Source organism: Apodemus sylvaticus, chromosome 17 (genome assembly GCF_947179515.1).
Source record: "Apodemus sylvaticus chromosome 17, mApoSyl1.1, whole genome shotgun sequence".
In the NCBI taxonomy this organism is placed as follows: Eukaryota; Metazoa; Chordata; class Mammalia; order Rodentia; family Muridae; genus Apodemus; species Apodemus sylvaticus.
Genome location: NC_067488.1, coordinates 69,682,080 through 69,700,683, shown reverse-complemented (window position 1 = coordinate 69,700,683; position 18,604 = coordinate 69,682,080). Strand labels below are relative to the sequence as shown.

General features: G+C 49.2%; 1 protein-coding gene across 2 annotated transcripts in view; it reads right to left on the bottom strand.

Annotated features, from left to right (window-relative positions):
* Nucleotides 1–18,604, bottom strand: part of Slc11a2 (solute carrier family 11 member 2) — a 35,360-nt gene that overhangs the window by 2,113 nt on the left and 14,643 nt on the right. The window contains exons 5-16 of one of the 2 annotated variants that reach the window (XM_052161089.1): nucleotides 18,345–18,464; nucleotides 16,007–16,113; nucleotides 15,354–15,424; nucleotides 15,180–15,247; nucleotides 13,102–13,257; nucleotides 12,334–12,492; nucleotides 10,885–10,971; nucleotides 10,199–10,318; nucleotides 9,928–10,077; nucleotides 8,202–8,275; nucleotides 6,224–6,377; nucleotides 4,337–4,390 (exon numbers count right to left, since the gene is read on the bottom strand). In XM_052161089.1, coding sequence (XP_052017049.1) covers nucleotides 4,337–4,390; nucleotides 6,224–6,377; nucleotides 8,202–8,275; nucleotides 9,928–10,077; nucleotides 10,199–10,318; nucleotides 10,885–10,971; nucleotides 12,334–12,492; nucleotides 13,102–13,257; nucleotides 15,180–15,247; nucleotides 15,354–15,424; nucleotides 16,007–16,113; nucleotides 18,345–18,464 — 1,320 coding nt within the window. Of the gene's footprint in view, nucleotides 1–1,808; nucleotides 4,391–6,223; nucleotides 6,378–8,201; nucleotides 8,276–9,927; nucleotides 10,078–10,198; nucleotides 10,319–10,884; nucleotides 10,972–12,333; nucleotides 12,493–13,101; nucleotides 13,258–15,179; nucleotides 15,248–15,353; nucleotides 15,425–16,006; nucleotides 16,114–18,344; nucleotides 18,465–18,604 lie in introns of those variants that run through there. The other variant, XM_052161088.1, reaches the window with a different exon arrangement.

Genomic DNA, 18,604 nt, shown 5'->3' with positions numbered 1-18,604 from the left:
GATAATTCACAGAAACCATCCCCAGGGAGCAGAGATCATGGGCTTCCTCAGTCCATGGCATTTAGAGTGTTGTCACTTAGGTAACCGTGGAGAATTTCGTTGCCTAGTTCTGAAACATTAAGAGATGTGGCTAAGTATGGGTTAGCACACTCTTGGGTGCGCTGAGGTGATAAATCTGTTACTGTTCTTGGCCACACAGAGCCCTCTCTGCTGTTTACACCTGACAGGAGCATCCAGAGTCATTGCCAAGTGCTAGGACCGGTCTTCCTGTGTAGCTCCGGCCGGCCTACCGTCTACAATCTTCCTGCCATGCCTCTCAAGTGTTGAGGTAACAAGCCTGTGTCACTGCACCTGATTAAAATGTTTTGATGTCTTGGTGCTCCTGGAGAAAGTTTGGGAGTCTCACTACAGCTTATAGGGCGTGTTGTGTATTACACACGATGGTTTGGAATCTATATTTGAAGGGAATGTTGTATTATATTACACAAGATGGTTTGGAGTCTCGGTATAGCTTGAAGGGCACACTGTATATTGCACAAGGTGGTTTCTGTCTTAAACTACTCAGATTCTACTGACACCACATGCTGGCAATGCTACTCAGATAAGCTTTCAGGCAGTTCAGTCACCTCTCGCTATAGGGGGGTGAATACCTTGTTGCAAGAACTTTAAGCCAGGTGGTGACTGAGCATGTCTTTAACCCCAGTACCTGAGAGGGGAAGGCAGGAGGATCTCTGAGTTTGGGGCCAGCCTGGTCTACAGAGTGAGTTCCAGGATAACTAGGACTACACAGAGAAACGAGAGAGAGAGAGAGAGAGAGAGAGAGAGAGAGAGAGAGAGAGAGAGAGAGAGAGAGAGAGAGAGAGAGAGACTGAAACCCTGAAGGAGGAGTTGTGTAAGTGGCTGCTGGGAACGGAACCTGGATGCTCTGGAAGCGCAGTGAGTGCTCTCGACCACTGAGCCATCTCTGCAGCCCGCTGCTTCAGGGACTTTCAGGACCACAACTTAATTTCAACAGCTTTGCTGCTTGTGCACACAGGTAAGGTAACACAAAAGGCTAACATAAGGTTCTTGGGATTGCTCTGCATTCTAGATTAGTTCTGAGCGTAAACCAAAGCATTTCTTGCGCCTCCTTTGTAAATGGCATCCGGGCCAGTATCTGCATTTACATGGGGTTAGCCAATATGTGTATCTGGTTTTAAACTAAGTGACTTCGGTTTCTCTCTTTAAATGTTTATTACTGCCAACAAATACATACAGTAAAATCCTTCCTGGACAGTGAGACAAGACCACAGAAAGGTAAGTACTCAGCTTAGAGTAGAGGGAGGCAGGGCAAAGTTCATTTTGCAAAATAGTAGTTTTGGGCTTAACCACAACAAAAGTACTTAACTAAGTGGGTAAATTAAATACATTTTCATTTAGATTGAAAAAAACTAATATGAATTGTTGTGTACATGTGTGGGGTGAGAATGCAAACGCCACGGAGCACATGTGGAGTGCAGAGACAGCCATCAAGATCCGCTTCTCTCCTCCCACCATGTGGGGGCTCTAAGCACGGAAGCCAGGTGTGAGGTTTGGTGGCTGTGGCTCATTTGAAGCTATCTCGGCCCTGCTTGGTGTCCAGAGCTAATCCAGACCTTCCAGGGCAATGGATCCATTTCCTTCTCTGTCCCTTCAGGAGCCAGGAACTGAACCTGGGCCTTAAAAAGTACATCACTGCTGATGGCACTTGGTGGGTCTGCATTTCAGTTAAGACTCCATTAGAAAGTGTTTTCAGTGTTAAGAAAAAATAGTCAGAAAACCAAACAGGAAAGAGGAAAGTTTTAGTTTAATCACAGCAAGTTCACAAGCTGTCAAAGGTTCACCCAAGCTTCCTTGTTGCCGCCCTGGCAGGGTCTCACAGGACAAGGTGCAGCTACTCCCAGCCTGTCAGCTCCCAGTGCACTGAGGGCACAACTATTTCAGGTCACATTAGAGCAAGGATCAATCCAGAGAACATACAGATGGCTCACAAATATGTCAGCACCACACTGGTGTGGGGGGCTAGAAATGTTTACAGGTTGTTGTACAGAGTGCTGTTGGAAGTCACAATCAAATAAATGGGAACATTTTTAATCTTTTGACACTGTAAAATATTATAGTTGCCCGTATCACACAATGAAACCTTCTATTATTGTAAACAAATGTAACAACAGAATTCTGGGGCAGGAAGCGGAGCCTTGCCGAGCCCCAGCGGCAGCCCTAGCAGCTCTGGGCTGCATGGAAAGGAGAGTGACTCTGGATACACCTTGTCTGCCCCACCCATCCCTGTACAAATGCAGACACCACTAGAGCATCTATGCAAGGAATTCTGCTGCCAATCTGGCCCTCGAGCACTGCAGAGACAGTTTCAAAAGCTCAGCTTCCAGCCTGATAAGTTTGGGGAACAATGGTGGCAGGGGCAGGTGTGAGGAGGACCCTGGAGTGCAGGGGTTCTCAACCTTCCTGACGCTGCGACCCTTTAAATCAGTTCCTCATGTTGTGATGATATTCAATCCTAAGTTTTTTGCTGCTGCTTCCTAACTAATCTTGCTACTGTTATAAATCATAATGCGAATGTTTTTGGATATAGGGTTGCAGAATGGTGGCCACCCACAGGTTGAGAACGGGTTATGAGGGACCTGTTACCTGGTTTTGTTGGACTAGCTGTGGGGCTAAGGTTAATTGGGGTGAACGAACACAGTGGGTTATCTTTTATGCCTCATAGAGTCTCTGTGCAGGCTGAGCATCTGACCGTGAGTGAAGCACTAGCGGCCACACCACAGTGGCCCAGACAACTAAGGTCTTCTGTTGACCAGCTCGCCACAGTCAAAGAGGAGGACATCCTTCGAAGCCACTCTAGCTCCTGCTGCCACCAAGATAATTACACACTCTTGTATTACTCCTCTTCAGCAGACAGACAGGATTTGATGTGGCAGAATCACGTCTCCCATGTGACATGTCAGACATAGCTGAACGGAGAGCAGCAGTCCCAAGCTGAAGACTCCAGAGCTGCGCAGTCTGGTCTCAACAGGCTTCCTCTCCGAGGATAGGGCTCTGAGGTGGCAGCCTGGTCCCACCAGTGACACCTACTGACTTTACAAGGTTTGGTCCAGAACTCCTGAGTTTGATTGCCTTAAGAGTTGTCTTGGGCATGAAACAGTGCTGTGTCAGAGACATGATTTGGTGAAGGTACTGTCGGGAGTAGTGCAGTTAGCTCTGAGAGCAGAGCCTCATGAGAGTCAGTTCACGAGTGCTACAGTCTTCTGCAGGCGGCACTCTCTCAGAAGAGGAAGGCAAAGATTCTGGGACTGTGTATACTCAAGATTGAACGCTATTGGGAACGCTTGATATTAACAGGAAAGTTACTAAGCTCAGGGCTAAAGATGAAGCAAGCCCTCCCTGCTAAGCTGCACTCTGCAAGGAAAGTCTGCAGGCGAGCCGCCGTGTCCCCACCCACCCTGATGTCCTACTTTTTTTCTTTCCACTGAGAAGTTCCAAAGTAGAAATAAAAAAAAAAAAACCCTGAACTCAGCAGGGCAGTGGTGGTGCCTGCCTTTAATCTTAGCACTTGGGAGGCAGGGGCAGAGGCAGGAGGATCTCTGTGAGTTCAAAGCCAGCCTGGTCTACAAAGAGAGTTCCAGGACAGCCAGAAAAAAACTCTTGAAAAACAAACAAAATATACCAAACAAACAGAAATCCTGAACTCAAAGGTAGCTGTCTCTAATTCTGTAATTCAACTGGATGGCAACTAATTCAGTCTGGTTGGGCTTCTTTTGACTAAAATCAAGCTACTGCCCTTGGGTGGCTATTTAGGAACTTAGTGTTTCATACAGCCCAAGGGTCACCTTTTCAAGGTTCTGCCTAATGCTACAGGGTGAGACACCCCACCCCCCCCACCCCCACCAAAACTAAACATCTCGTAAGCATACATGAAAGTCAGGAGTGGTAGCTGTGCCTGGAATCCCAGCACTCAGGAGGTTGAGCCAGGAGTGCTGTAAGTTTGAGGGCAGCCTAGGCTTACATAGTGAGTTTGAGGCAACCAAGTATTTAATATCAAGATGCTATTTCACAAAAACAAAAGGAAACAAAGACCTTAACACACACACACATACACACACACAACAGTGTTTCCCAACTAACAGTTGAGTCCTAAATGCAGTCTGTGCAACAGCACATACCTGTGGCTATGTTCACACAGTAAACCATAGAAACACACTGGCTCTGATGGCTCCCTGCAGAGACAGACAGACTGACCCAGTGTTTACTTAGTATTGCCACCGCTGGTGTCTTCGCTCAGCAGGACTTTAGAGATGCTTACCGAGCGTCCACAGTCCAGGAAAGACAGGCCCAAGGCAATCAAACACTGCCAACCCTGGAATACAAAACACGGTTGTCACTCTTCCAGCAGCAAGGCTTGTCCAGTGCCATCATATGGCATATCTGCTTCCTGCCTGCCCCAGACACCCAGCTGTGTCCATTCTTTCCATCAAGGGCTATCTGTCCCAGCCACGCTACGAGACCCTCTCCACATATCCTGTGGAGCAGCATGGCTGCAGCCTAGCAGTGGGACAGCCACCCAGTGAGGATCTTGGCTTTGAGCTCAGCAGCAGTAACCAAGATCTAGACTTGGCCCTATCTCCAAAACTGGGGCCTAACCACTCTCACTAGTCTTAGAGTCCCGACTCAACTCAGCACCTTCACACCCACTTTTAGTGAAGGAACAGTTAGAGGGATGCGTGGAAGGAAGTGCTTCAGCAAGAACAGGACTCCAGCCTCCCTCTTCTCCACATTCTCCACAGCAGAAATGGTGGAACTCTGCTGTTTCTTGTCCCCGACCTTAGTGTTTTTCAGACACCTCTGTACCAAATAGATAACTGAATCTGTTCTTATTGCTGTAGCTTTCTCACTAGTAGAGTCGTGGGCAACACTGGGAAGTGCGCGAGTCTGTATTCACTGTCTTATGCACGCTCCCTGTGGTCACAGGGGCTCCTGCTGAACTTGCAGCTGGGCTGGCAGGCCTCAGCAGTCTTCCCATTGCTGCCTCCCTTTCTCCAATGCTGGAGTCACAGGCACACACAACCACTGCAGGGTATTTGTGTGGGTCCTGGGATCTGAACTCGTGCTTACAATTGCTGTGCAACCACTGAGCCATCCTGTTTCTCAAACATATCCTAGCATTCTCTTTAGATATTAAATACTGGACCCTTTTTTTAAAAAAAAAAAAACAGAAACAGAAAAATACTAGGTATTAAAAACTAAAGTAGGAGCCGGGTCTGGTAGTGCATAGCTTTAATCCCAGCATTCAGGAGGCAGAAGCAGGAAGATCTGAGTTCAAGGCCGAGTTCCAGGACACCCACAGACACATAGAAACATCCTGTCTCAAAAAACCAAGGGGGAAAAAAAGAAAGATAAGAAAAACAAAAGTAGAGCAGGCATGGTGTCCCGGGCCTTTAATCCTAGCACTCAGGGGGCAGAGGCAGGAGCAACTCCAGGGGTCTGAGGCCAGCCTGGTCTATAAATCAGTTCCAGGACAGCTAGGACTAGAGAGAAATCCTGTCTTAAGAAATACCGCCCCCACTATCACACACATACACACACACACACACACACACACACAAAACAACCCTAAAATATATATGATGATTCGAAATAAGAATATCTGGTTGAGAATAGAGAGCTGCATTGAAATGGTTACCCAATATAATGGTTTAAGGCACTATTAGGATGTGCGATCGTGATGGAGGAGGTGTGTCCCTGTGGGCGTGGGCTTTAATACCCTACTAGCTGCCTGGAGGCCAGTCTTCCACTAGCAGCCTTCAGATAAAGATAGAACTCTCAGCTCCTCCTGTACCACTCCTGCCTGGATGCAGCCATGCTCCCACCTTGATGATAATGGACTGACCAATTATCAAAGCCAGCCCCAATTAAATGTTGTACTTTATAAGACTTGCCTTGGTCATGGTGTCTGTTCACAGCAGTAAAACCCTTACTAAGACACCTGACATTGTATAAGCCTTAAGTTTAATCTCCCGTACCAATAACGACAAAAACTATGAAATTTCAGAAACCATTGATTCGACAATGCCCTGTAAGCTGTCTCAGTAAAGCGCTGGAGTGCTTTGGGGACATTTGTTTCTGAAGGACAGTTAGTCCCACCTGGACCATCCCAGACGCCAGGCGCCCCTCTCCCTCACACTGGACTTACCAAGTAGAACACAAAGCTCAAATAAGCCACGCTAACCACTGCAGCCACCACATACAGTGCCACGTGCCCTAACTCCTGGACATAAACCACTACGAAGTACATGTTGATGGAGCACACGATGAGAACCAGGACGCCACCTGCGATCCTCCAGCCTCTGCAAGACAAAGAGCACAGTGAATGCCTGCAGACCCGCCCGCTCACACAGCCAGAAAACTCTGTCCCACAGCTGAGGCAACAGTGGAGAGAGAGGCCAGAATTAGTGAGGAAGCGGAAGAGGGGGTCAGGGTAAACGGGAGCTTTCAGTCTTCAACTACCTATCGATGTGTGCACATGTGTGCGCACGTCTGCCACGGCATGCACGTGGAGGTCTGAAGACCTCTTCTGTGCAGTCAGTTCTCTCCTTCCTCACTTATGAGTTCCAGGATGGAGGCCAGGCTGCCAGGCTCGTGGCACAGGCATGGTTATCCACCGAGCTATTTCTGTGACAGGAAAACCTAGCATTTTTTTAAGACCCTAGAAATCAGCAGGTCCTAGAAACGCACTGAGCCATTATACGTTGGAACATAGTCCAAGAATGGAGTCGTGTGAGGAGAGTGCTCCTCCTGGGGTAGTGGGCTGGTGAGCTTCCTTCAGATTCACTCTCTGCTGCCTGCTGTTGTTCACTCGGTCAAACGTAATTCTCCTTCATTCTCCTCTACGGCAAAGCATGCATTTGCCATCTGCGCTGCCTTGTAACTGTGTACTGTGTATAGCCTGAACCCATGACAACTTTACTCTCTAATTCTTTTTTTTTTTTTCTGAGACAGGGTTTCTCTGTGTAGCCCTGGCTATCCTGGAACTTACTCTGTAGACCAGGCTGGACTCGAACTCAGAAATCCGCCTGCCTCTGCCTCCCTCTAATTCTTAACCCTCAGAGTCTAAACCGTCTGAGGCTCTGAATAAAGCTGACTGTACTCTGCCGTATCTACTGGCCCCACTCTGCAGGTCCCACTTCCTCTAAAGCAGTGACAATTAGAGACCACCCCCAAGCCCCTCACCCCCACTTCACTCCCCCGAAAACCTAGCTGGTCACATGGACTTCTGTACTGATTAGTACAGACTTTAACTGCCAGCTTGTCACAGCCAAGAACCACTTGGGAACCCCAGGCCAGCTTGTGGCACACCTGCAGGGACTGGTGTGAGAATAATCAGCCCACTCAGGGAGACACCACTGCCTAGCTAGTGCATGTTCAACATGGCAAGACAGAGCAACCTAGCACAGAGCAAACACACAAGCAAGGGCATGTTCATTCCCTTTGCTCATGACAATGGATGTCACGTGACTAGCTGTCTGAGTCTGCTTTGGCTTCTCCCAGAATGACAGGCAGTAGTAGTTTGGAACTGCAAACCAAATAAACTTCCCCCGTGCAATTTGTTGGCAGAGTGTCTATCACAGCAGCAGAAATGAAATGCTACAGGGCTGGAGAGATGGCTCAGTGGTTAAGAGCACTGGCTGTTCTTCCAGAGGTCCTGAGTTCAATTCCCAGCAACCACATGGTGGCTCACGACCCTTTCCAAAAATAAAGAGATGGAAAGTGATTGTTGAAAAGAAAAGAAAAGAAGAGAAGAGAAGAGAAGAGAAGAGAAGAGAAGAGAAAAGAAAAGAGAACACAGCCTGTAGTTGCTTGCATTACAAATGCTCATAATTCCTACTGCAACAGCCCACAGATCACTTCAAAGGGCACACTATTACCAGCCTGTGCCTTTCTGGGATAATTTAACACTGAATTCCAACTTCCGCAGCTGAAGCTGGAGCACTGAGGTCTGAAGGAAATGCATTCTCCTTTCCTGTAACTCACATGTGCTGGTTTCTTCCTAACCCAGAGAGGAAGCAGCTAGGAGGGATTACTCCTGGAAGCACACGGCTCCTTAGACATATTCCCACTGCCCACTGGGTAAGATCCCTCCCACGGCCTTCTGGAGACGCAAGTGTACTCACATTCCATTGGAAAACTCACTCATCACTGGCCGCAGGCTTGTAAATGTGAGGATGGGTATGAGAGCAAAGGGGAGCTGGAAAACAGAACCACAGGCTTTCATGGGCACATCAAAAGGGATTACGGGATGTATTTGTATTGATTTCATCCCCCTCCCTCTCTCCCTCCCTCCCTCCCTCACTCTCCCTCCCTCCCTTCCTCCCTCCTCTCTCTCTCTCTCTCTCTCTCTCTCTCTCTCTCTCTCTCTCTCTCTCTCTGGTTTTTTCAAGACAGGGTTTCTCTGTGTAGCCCTGCTGTCCTGGAACTCACTCTGTAGACCAGGCTGGCCTCGAACTCAGAAATCTGTTTGCCTCTGCCTCCCAAGTGCTGGGATTACAGGCGTGCGCCACCACTGCCTGGATAGTTTCATCTCTGAAGCTGTGGTAAGACACTACAATGAAATGCAACCTGGGGGTGTAGTGTTGGGGGAGGGTTTGTCTGGCTTACACTTCCAGGTCCCAGGATATCACTGAGAAGCTGGGGCTGGGCCTGAGCAGAGACTGGAGGAATGCTACTTATTGGCTCTGGCCTGGCTCTGGCATGATGTCCCCTCCACATCCATCATGGGAGCTTCTTCATTTGATAGTCCTGCTTCCCAGAGTGGCTACTGTGCTGCCACAGACACTGCATGGTTCACAGAATGAATCATCAGCCCTATCTTACCTATACCCCGGGTAACAGTTATTCCGATCAGTTCACCTTAACCAAACATTATTTCTAATCTAGCACTAATCATGATCTTAAGTGCCATTGTTTAATGAAAAGCAGCACCACACTGGAGGCTAGAGATGGCTCAAGAAAGCCTGCTTGGCTGTTCTTATAGATGACCCAGATTCAGTTTCCAGCATCCACACAGTAGCTCACAACTGTTTTGTCACTCCAGAGCCAGGGAATCTGATACAGCCTCTGAACTCTTCTGATTCCAGGCATACACACACACACATACACACAGTGCCTATATACATGTGTGTCTGTTTTTTATCCATGGATTCAGTATTCTCTGGGTGGGCTGGAGTTAGGCAGGGTAGCAAAGCTATGGCAGCCTCATAAGTGAGAATAAGGAACCTACTGCATGGGATTATGTGTCCCACGCTCCACAGGCATTAGCAGTGTTCTTAGAACTCATTTAATGGTTTACCTTCATGTATTAATGAGCTACAAGGCTTTTAAGTATCTCAGAATTTACTTACCTGAGTATGTGAGAGGGAGATGGGCAGAGACTGAGTGGGGAGACAGGGATGCATGTATGTATGTATATATGTATGTATGTATATATGTATGTATGTATGGATGGATGGATGGATGGGTGGGTGGGTGGATGGATGGGTGGGTGGATGGATGGATGGATGGATGGATGGATGGGCAGGCATGCCCATGCCATGGCTGAATGCAGAGGTCAGAGGACAACCCTGTGAGAGAGTGTCTTCCCTCCACTGCGTCTTCAGGGGCTCACACCTAGGTCTTCAAGCCAGGAGAGCTGCACAGCCAGCTCCCTATCTCCTGACCATCTTGGTGGTCTCACCTGAGATGTGCATGGTAAGCACAGCTCACACTCTGCACAATGAACCTCCACACCCTTCCTTCCCCTCAGCCACCCCAGGACCTGGGCTCCAGCGTGAGGCTTGGCACCCGAGGGTATGGCGATGCTGACTGAAGCAGCGTGAGCTTCCTTCCCCAGTGCCTGCTCACCTGTAAGCTCTGCAGAACATTCAGGAAATCATTCATCCCTGTTAGATGCTCCACATCCTGGAAGACAGCAACAAGCAGGGTAGGGATGATGGCAATGGACCGAGTCAGGATCACTCGAGCAAAGCGCGACCATTTCAGGTTCAGGAATCCCTGGAAGGAGGCATGGAAGCTGGTCACTCTACTTGGCAGGAGAAGAGAGACGCCTGGGGAGTCAGGAGCCCTTAGAAGCACGGTGTTGGGCACGCCGTGTCGTGCTAGCTCCATTTCACACCTCCATGACGAACTGGCCCGAGTAGGTTCCCGTCATGGTGGAGCTCTGACCGGCAGCCAGGATCCCCACTGCCCAGATGTAGAGAGCTGCAGGCCCGAAGTAGCATCCTAGCACCACACCCTGGGGGGAGAGAGACAGGCTTGTGGTGACTTGCTTAGACAACACCAGGGCAGCAGCCTTCTGCAGGAACCCTCTGCCCGGGACCACCAACACACCAGGTACCACGCTGGGCACTGCACAAATGTGATGCTGAGCTTGGCGCTGACCTGGAGGCTTCCAGGCTCGCCCTACTGGGGCCCTGCCTCTCTCGGCCCAGCCCCCCCCCTCCTCTCTCTGCTCCTGGGCCTTCACCTCTAGCCTCTACCTTAGACACCCAAGAGGCAGAGCCCACACTTCCCAAACACTCCTCGAAGCTCCTTTCTGGGAAATGGAGGGAGGCATGCAGACAGTGCAGTGCTCTGTTCCAGCAGAGCCTTGCTTAGGAGTCCCTGCTATGCAGCCTTTCAGCCCATCTTCTACCCGCTACTTCCCCCTCCTCCTGCCCTCACAGAACCCCAAATGTGTTCCTGGCATATGGGCCCCCAAAATAAAAGATACTCAGGAGCCATGCTTAGATCTGAAATAAACTCAGAGGCCAGAGATTATGCTAACCTCTCCCCAAAGCAGAGTGCAAATAGCGTGCTTACCCCTTTGTAGATGTCCACAGCCAGAGTAGCGTTGTCATTGGGGAAGAGGTTAGCATGGGGACTACTATTATTTTTGCAGACATCAACCTAAAACCCAAAGCAGTTTAAAAACAATTTATATTTTAGAAATAAGAACCAGGTAAGAGGTCCCTTATCCGTCTCACTAAATTCCTCTGCGGGAGACAAGCTAGAAGACACGCTCTAGGAGGGTCACGACGGGATCCATGAGGGTCACAGGCACACACACACACACACACAGGCTTTAACATCCCAAAGCATCAGAATGCTTCCTGAGAGTGTGCATGGCAATACACAAACACTGGAGCATTCACTGTAAGTTAAGAAAGAGGAGAGAGCGCTCTAGGAGGGCAGAGCTTCCATGGCTGCTTTCAGAGGCTGAGATAGAAGAATCCCAAAGCTGAAGGTAGACTGTGCAGTACGGGGAGAACCTATATAAAATAAAACAAAACAAAAAAACTAGCCAGGCAGTGGTGGTACACGCCTTTAATCCCAGTACTTGGGAGGCAGAGGCAGGCAGATTTCTGTGGATTCAGATCAGCCTAGTCTACATAGTGAGTTTCAATTCTCCAGCCAGGGCTACACAGTGAGACCCTTTTTCAAAAATCAAAACCCAAATTAAAACAAAAGAGAGAAGACAAAGCAGAAGCTTCAAATGTGAAAGGGTGTAAGGAGTCAGAAACAAGCAGGGGGTCAAAGGTCCTGTAGAACAGAGAGTGGTAAGGCTAGGTAGGAATCGGGGGCGAGGCTGTGGTGGAATGCCTGCTTGGCACAGTGTGTGAGTGTGTGCGTTTGTGTGAGCGCGTGGGCTCAAGCACAGGGTCCTGGGTTCAACCCCAAACAAAAAAAGTCTCAAAGAAAAGCTAAACTAACAAATACACAGACAGCAGGAATTAAGGGGACACAGAATTCAACGTGACCCGAATCTTGTCCCGCACTGCATGTGCCTCCATTTTGAGGGGGTCCCTGTAACCTGCCTCAGCTCAACCATCAGGAGGAGCAGACGGACGGGCAGAAGTTATCAGGAAGAACCAGAAAGGCCAGGCAAGTGTGAGAGCAGGAGGCAAGTGTGAGTCCAAGGCCAGTTCCTCCCTGCCCACAGACTGGCCGCGGTGTGACAACTGAGTGGGCGAACCTAGGCTTCAGACAGAGGCCTGCGTTCCACAGCACTGCCCTTGTCTGCCCCACCCCAGCACGCAGTTCACCCTGCACCCACCCCACCATGACCCTGCTCTCAAACCCTCACCCAGCACGCAGTTCACCCTGCACCCAACCCACCATGACCCTGCTTTCAAACCCTCACCCAGTGCGCAGTTCACCCTGCACCCACCCCACCATGACCCTGCTCTCAAACCCTCACCCAGCACGCAGTTCACCCTGCACCCACCCCACCATGACTCTGCTCTCAAACCCTCACCCTCACTCACTCACCACCTGCTCATTGGTTTTCTCAAAAAACGCTTCAGCAAAGACAGAGACAACAAAGACATTGATGATGAAGGAAACAAAGAGCGCGATGCAGGACTCGATGAAGAAGTACTTGTTGGCTTCCCGCACTTCCTGCTTATTGGCCCGGTTCACCTGTCTAGACTAGAGAGACAACAGCGGGGTCATTTTCCACCAGGGGCACAAAGTCTCCCTGTAACAACTCAGAAGTCTGAAGTCAGCTGAAAGACTGAGCAGACAACTGACAAGATGAAAGAGGCCTCAGCTCCCTGAGCAAGGAGGACTGCACGACCTTTGACCACACTGCACACCCCCAAAGTGGGGGGCAGAGACCAGGTGACCCCGGAACTCCTGGAGATTGTGGAAGGGCCACAGACTAACTCAGTCCTAAGGCTACTAGACTAATCACCAGTCTCTGAACTACCTCAGCAAAGGGATGCCTGACTTGTTAGGAAAAGCCCTGCTTTCCTCCCGACCTCAAGACTTCCAGGCCTGTCCTGAGGAACCAGCCCGGCATTTTGTGGGTCACGTTTTCTGGTTAGTTTGGTGATAAGCACCAACCAGCCAGCCTTAGAGGGACCACCCCTTCAGCTCTAACACTGACCCAGCCAGCCTTAGAGGGACCGACCCTTCAGCTCTAACACTGACCCAGCCAGCCTTAGAGGGACCACCCCTTCAGCTCTAACACTGACCCAGTGGTTCTTAGAGGGACCCACCCTTCAGCTCTAACAGCATGGCAGGGACACGGCTCACCTTGACTAGGGCGGAGTGCAGGTACATGTTGTGCGGCATGATCACAGCTCCCACGATGCCCACCGCCTGCTCCACTTGTGGGGTGCGGCAGCCTGAACAGGACGGCACGAACATGCCCCTGAGAACTTGGCTTTGGCTGGGTCTCACTGTAATATACTACACAGCAACATAATACCCATTAGCCTTTGCTGCAGCATGGAACGGGAGAACAGTCCCAGGCAGACTCTGGCATCTTGTGCCCTCCCTGCCACCCTCCGTAACAACTGTCTGGAATAGGAAGACTGTGGAGTCAGCAAGTGCTCGCCTAGGATGCACAAGGCCCTGAGTTAGACCCCAGCATCACCAACAAAAAGTAACAAAGGGCTGGTGTGGTCTGAGTATAAACTGCCTGCCCCAGGCTTATAACCGGACTCAGGCCTTATCAGGTTGTATATTTGGAGAGGTGGTGGAAACACTGGTAGGTGTAGTCTACCTAGATGTAGGTTAAGGGGGGGCAAGCCATGTCCTGCTTCCTATCCGCAATGAGGTAGAGTCTCCCACACACATCTCCTGCCCAAGGAACTACAGGCCAGATCTGAAACCCTAACTAAACGGACCTTCCGTCCTCTTGTTATTTTCCGGTTTTCTGGTTACAATTACACAAAGGTAACTAATACCAGGGCCCAGAGGGTTCGGGACTGTATATTCTGAATATCTTACATTACACTTTAAAAAGCACAGTGCAGATATGCAGAGAACACAGTGTTCTGAGGTAAGGAACTGGCTGAATGAAGGCTGTTATCTGTATCACTGTGACTGCGGACAAAGACCCAGCAAGAGTCCAGTTCGTGAACCTGGCTCCCCACGCTGCTCTTCATCTGCTCATCTAGAAACCAGCTGTGCTGCCACGAGTGTGCGGGGGAGTGGGTCGTCCCTGAGCGCATGAGTGTGCAGGGGAGTGGGTTGTCCCTGAGCGCATGAGTGGGGGTGGAGTGGGGGGGAAGTGGGTCGTCTCTGAGCGAATGAGTGTGGGGGGGGGCGTGTGTGTGGGGGAAGTAGGTCGTCCCTGAGCTCATGAGTGTACAGGGTGAGGGTGGGGGTGGGTTGGTGTGGGGTGGGGTGAGGGGTAGGTGGTGGGGGGTGGGGGTTCCAGTTTCCTTTTGGGTCAGGATTTCTCTCTCTCTCTCTCTCTCTCTTTTTTTTTTTTTTTTTTTTTTTTTCAGTTTTTTTCAAGACAGGGTTTCTCTGTATAGCCCTGGCTGTCCTGGAACTCACTCTCTAGACCAGGCTGGCCTCAAACTCAGAAATCTGCCTGCCTCTGCCTCCCAGAGTGCTGGGATTACAAGTGTGTGCCACCACTGCCCAGCTTAGGATTTCTCTTGAAAGACAACCTATCATTCTCTTGGGACAACCTTGGAAAATTGACTCACAGACTAGATATCTTTTTAATGTTTATGCAGGCCTGTAAGTAAAACCAGTTTATAACAACTGGACATTTTAAAAGGCACAAATAATGGTATTGATCATAGGGATGGGCAAGGAACAAGCCAGGAAAATAATCAGTCACCTATAACTCATCAATAGCTTCTTGTCTTACTCTGCAGCCCTGGCTGCCCTGGAACTCTCAAGGTAGATCAGGCTGGCTTCACACTTACAGAGACAAGCTAATTAGCATCTAGTAAAGGTGTGTACCACCTTATCCAGCTCACCAGCAACTGTTTTAGCACAGGAAACAGCCACACTGTGATTAACTCCAGCCATGATAAGCACAAACAGAACGTCTCTGAGTTAGCAGTCAGCAGTAACCCTACAGCCTCCCCTCTATCCCACTCCAAAGCTGTTCTGTTAGGGGGGCTAACCTGGGACCAAAAATGATGGTCCCGAAAGGTTCTGTAGAGTCTAGTCATTTTTGATGCCCCCAAAAATCTCTACAGGCCTTCCTGTACATGAATCCTTGCCACAGACTACATTCCTTCCAAAGCAGCCCACAAATATCTGGCTTTTAAACTATTCTGCCATTATTGCTTTTATAATAAAGATTACAAACAAGAAAATTAAACTTCGTTTTTAACTGTTAACCAACAGCCTGCAACACTTGCCTCATATCCAAACGTGAGGGCCATGATCGTGATGAGAAAGCCAAAAAATGCTTCCAGCTTCCGCAAGCCTGAAGGAGAAGCGCAGCAGTGAGCCCCAAGGACAGGCGCCCCGTAGCCGTGTGCCCTGTGCCCGAAGCTGGCGGCTGGGACTCACCTACCTGCTCCAGGCCTTACCATATTTGTCCAAAAAGAGAAATACAAAAGTATCTGCGATGGTGATGAGGACTCCACCCCACAAGGGAACCCTAGATTAGAGACGAGAAAAATGATTAAAGACCCAGTGAAGCTTTCTTCACATCTTGTCCAACACCAGACCCTGGGAGAGCTAGGTCCTATGGAGGAGCAGCGGTGGCGGGAAGCTGAGCACTGGGCGGCTGAGGCACGCCATCAGCTGAAGCCCATCCGCTGGAACGCTCCTGAGAGCTGGCTGTGTCAGACATGTGGGACACACAGCTGAAAAGCATGGGGCGTATGCAGCAGAACCACACTGTGCAGTGGGATACACAGCCTTGAAATAAGTAACTGGGCCACAAAATACTGCACACTCCATTTAAATACAAGTGCATACAACCCATCCTGGGAATGGAAGATGCATGCTGTGTCTGCTGAGCAGTACGGCGGCTCCCGACTGGTGCCACACTGAAAATGAGCTGGCTTTTCATTTCCACTGTCTTTGGAACCCAGCTTAGTACTGACAATCTTCTAGAGGGAAGCCCCACCCTCTTTCCTGCAGACAGGAGCTTGACAAGTGTTCTAGAGGGAAGCCCCACCCTCACCTCCCTGCAGACAGGAGATTGACAGTGTTCTGAGGGAAGCCCTGCCCCCACCTTCCTGCAGACAGGAGATTGATAGCAATGGCTGAGCCAATGACTTCCTGCATATCGGAACCAATGATTGCCAACTCCACCATCAGCCACAGGGCGATCCTTGGGACCTACAAAACGAAGAGTGGTTCTGATGATTCATTTTAAGAACTTTCTTCATTCAGAATTCAGATTTTGTTACAAACCCACAGACAGCCATACACAGCCCCAGACTGGAGAACTATCAGAACTCTGCCCTCCACAGGACGCCACAGAGTAGAAAAGTACTTCCTGTGCTAAACTGAAACAAACTCAGGGTGCCAACCCAGCTCTTTGGTTCTCCTTCATTCTTTTCAGGAGAAAAATGGGATTTCTATTCATTATTTTCCACTTACTCTCTTGCCTAAAAACAACCTAAAAAGTTACAGAGGACAATAAATCCACAAATATGCTCAAAATGCAGTCAAGAGAGAACAGAAAATGAGAAATTAAAACCTCTAATTCACCCATGACTATGGTTACAAAACAAACATGGGACAGAATTTATCATCTTGAATTTAAATACAAGAAGTGAAAAAAGATATATGCACAAGTATTCAAGGTAAGGGGCTCAGTGGCTAAAAGCACGTACCGCTCTTGCAAAAGATGAAAGATTAAGGGCTGGAGAAGTGGCTCAGCAGTTAAGAGCACCGACTGCTCTTCCAAAGGTCCTGAGTTCAATTCCCAGCAACCACATGGTGGTTCACAACCATCCATAACAAGATCTGACTCCCTGGAGTGTCTGAAGACAACTACAGTATACTTACATATAATAAATAAATAAATCTTTAAAAAAAAAAAAAGACGAAAGATTAAATCCCAGCTCCCAGCACCATGTCTAGCAGCTCACAGTTCCTTCGAGGGGCCAGCCTCCACCCACCCACCCCAGCCTCCACCCACCCACCCCAGCCTCCACCCACCCACCCCAGCCTCCACCCACCCACCCCAGCCTCTGAAGCCTCTGCAGACAGCCACACTCACATGCACACACCCAAACACATACATACAATCTTAAAAATAAAAATAAATCTCTCTTTTTTTTTTTGTTTTTTGGATTTGGTTTTTTCAAGACAGGGTTTCTCTGTGTAGCCCTGGCTGTCCTGGAACTCACTCTGTAGACTAGGCTGGCCTCAAACTCAGAAATCCGCCTGCCTCTGCCTCCCAAGTGCTGGGATTACAGGCGTGCGCCACCACCACCCGGCTAATAAATCACTTTTCAAAAGTGCTCAAAGTAAACGTTCAGAATAGACAGAAAACAGCAAAGAAGGAAAATGAACCTGGACCAGCAGGCGAGTGAAAAGGCAAACTGAGTTGATGTTGGTTTGCTGGCACTAGAAAGCCTGTTGATACTTAATACACAAAAAGTGTCCTGTGACATTACCTACTGATGTGCACAAAGAAGAAGAAACTAAAGGGAATTATAAAACAGCAAAATCTTCTAAAAAGCTGGTAAATTAATTTATATTTATCACATATGGTGGCACATTCCTACAACATCTGCACTCAGGAATTCCAGCAGGATAACCAAGAGTTCAAGAACATACTAAGTTACAGAGAGGGAGAGTGACAGTCAGACAGACAGGCAGACACACAAACTGACTTACTGACTGATGACTGACCAACCAACCGACCAGCCTAGGAGAATCGAGAAGAAAAACCACAACACAAAACCTCCCGCTCACAGTCAGAAAAAAGACTAAGCACACAGGACACACACAAGGGAGTCCCGCCCTTCTAAGAGCCTGACTCTGGTCTGCAGCACCGCCCACGCCCAGGGCCCTCCAGGGGCAGTCATTTTAGGTGGTGGTAAGGCACTCAGAGGGAAGAAACAGGGCAGAATAAAACTGATAATGGTCAGCAAGTCCAAAGCTCCTACAACATAGACTTTATTAAAAGAAAACACATTTTCCAAAAGCAAGAGAGACTGGAGAGACTGCAAGATGCTTCCTCATGCAGAATTCACTAAGGAAACTGTGTGCACCTGTAGCTCTCCCAAGGAAACTAGTGTGCACCTGTAACTCTAAGAAGCAGAAACAAACATTAGGTGTTCTAGGCCATCCTGGGTAAGTACAGGGTTTGATTGCAGCCTGGTCTACATGAGTCTGTCTCAAAACAACAACAGAAAATCGAGTCACATGATAGATTCTGAAGTAGAGAAATGGGTTGACAGCAAGAGAGATGGTAGGATTCCTTTGGTGCTTCTAGCTTCAGGGATGCTGACCCCCAAGAACTGCACAGCTCAATGCAGTCTGGGGCCAACATGCGACACCAGACACACAGACTCCTCTGAGGCAGCAGACAAGCGGAGTGACATGGTGCTTACCTTGGGATACTGACGGTGACACACTTCAGCAAGATGCAAGCCGGTCACCACTCCAAGTCTCGCTGCAAGGCGCTGGAGCAGCAGCCCCACGATGGTGGCCAACAGGAGCACCCAGAGCAGCTGAGGAGAAGCACACCCAACAGCCAGTCACTAGGCTAAGACCAAGCCAGGTCAGAAGGACAGTCCTAAGTTCTGCATCAGCTTCTACACATGACCCATGAGGCAACCGCATCTCTGTGGCCCTTAGTTGGTGTCTTTCC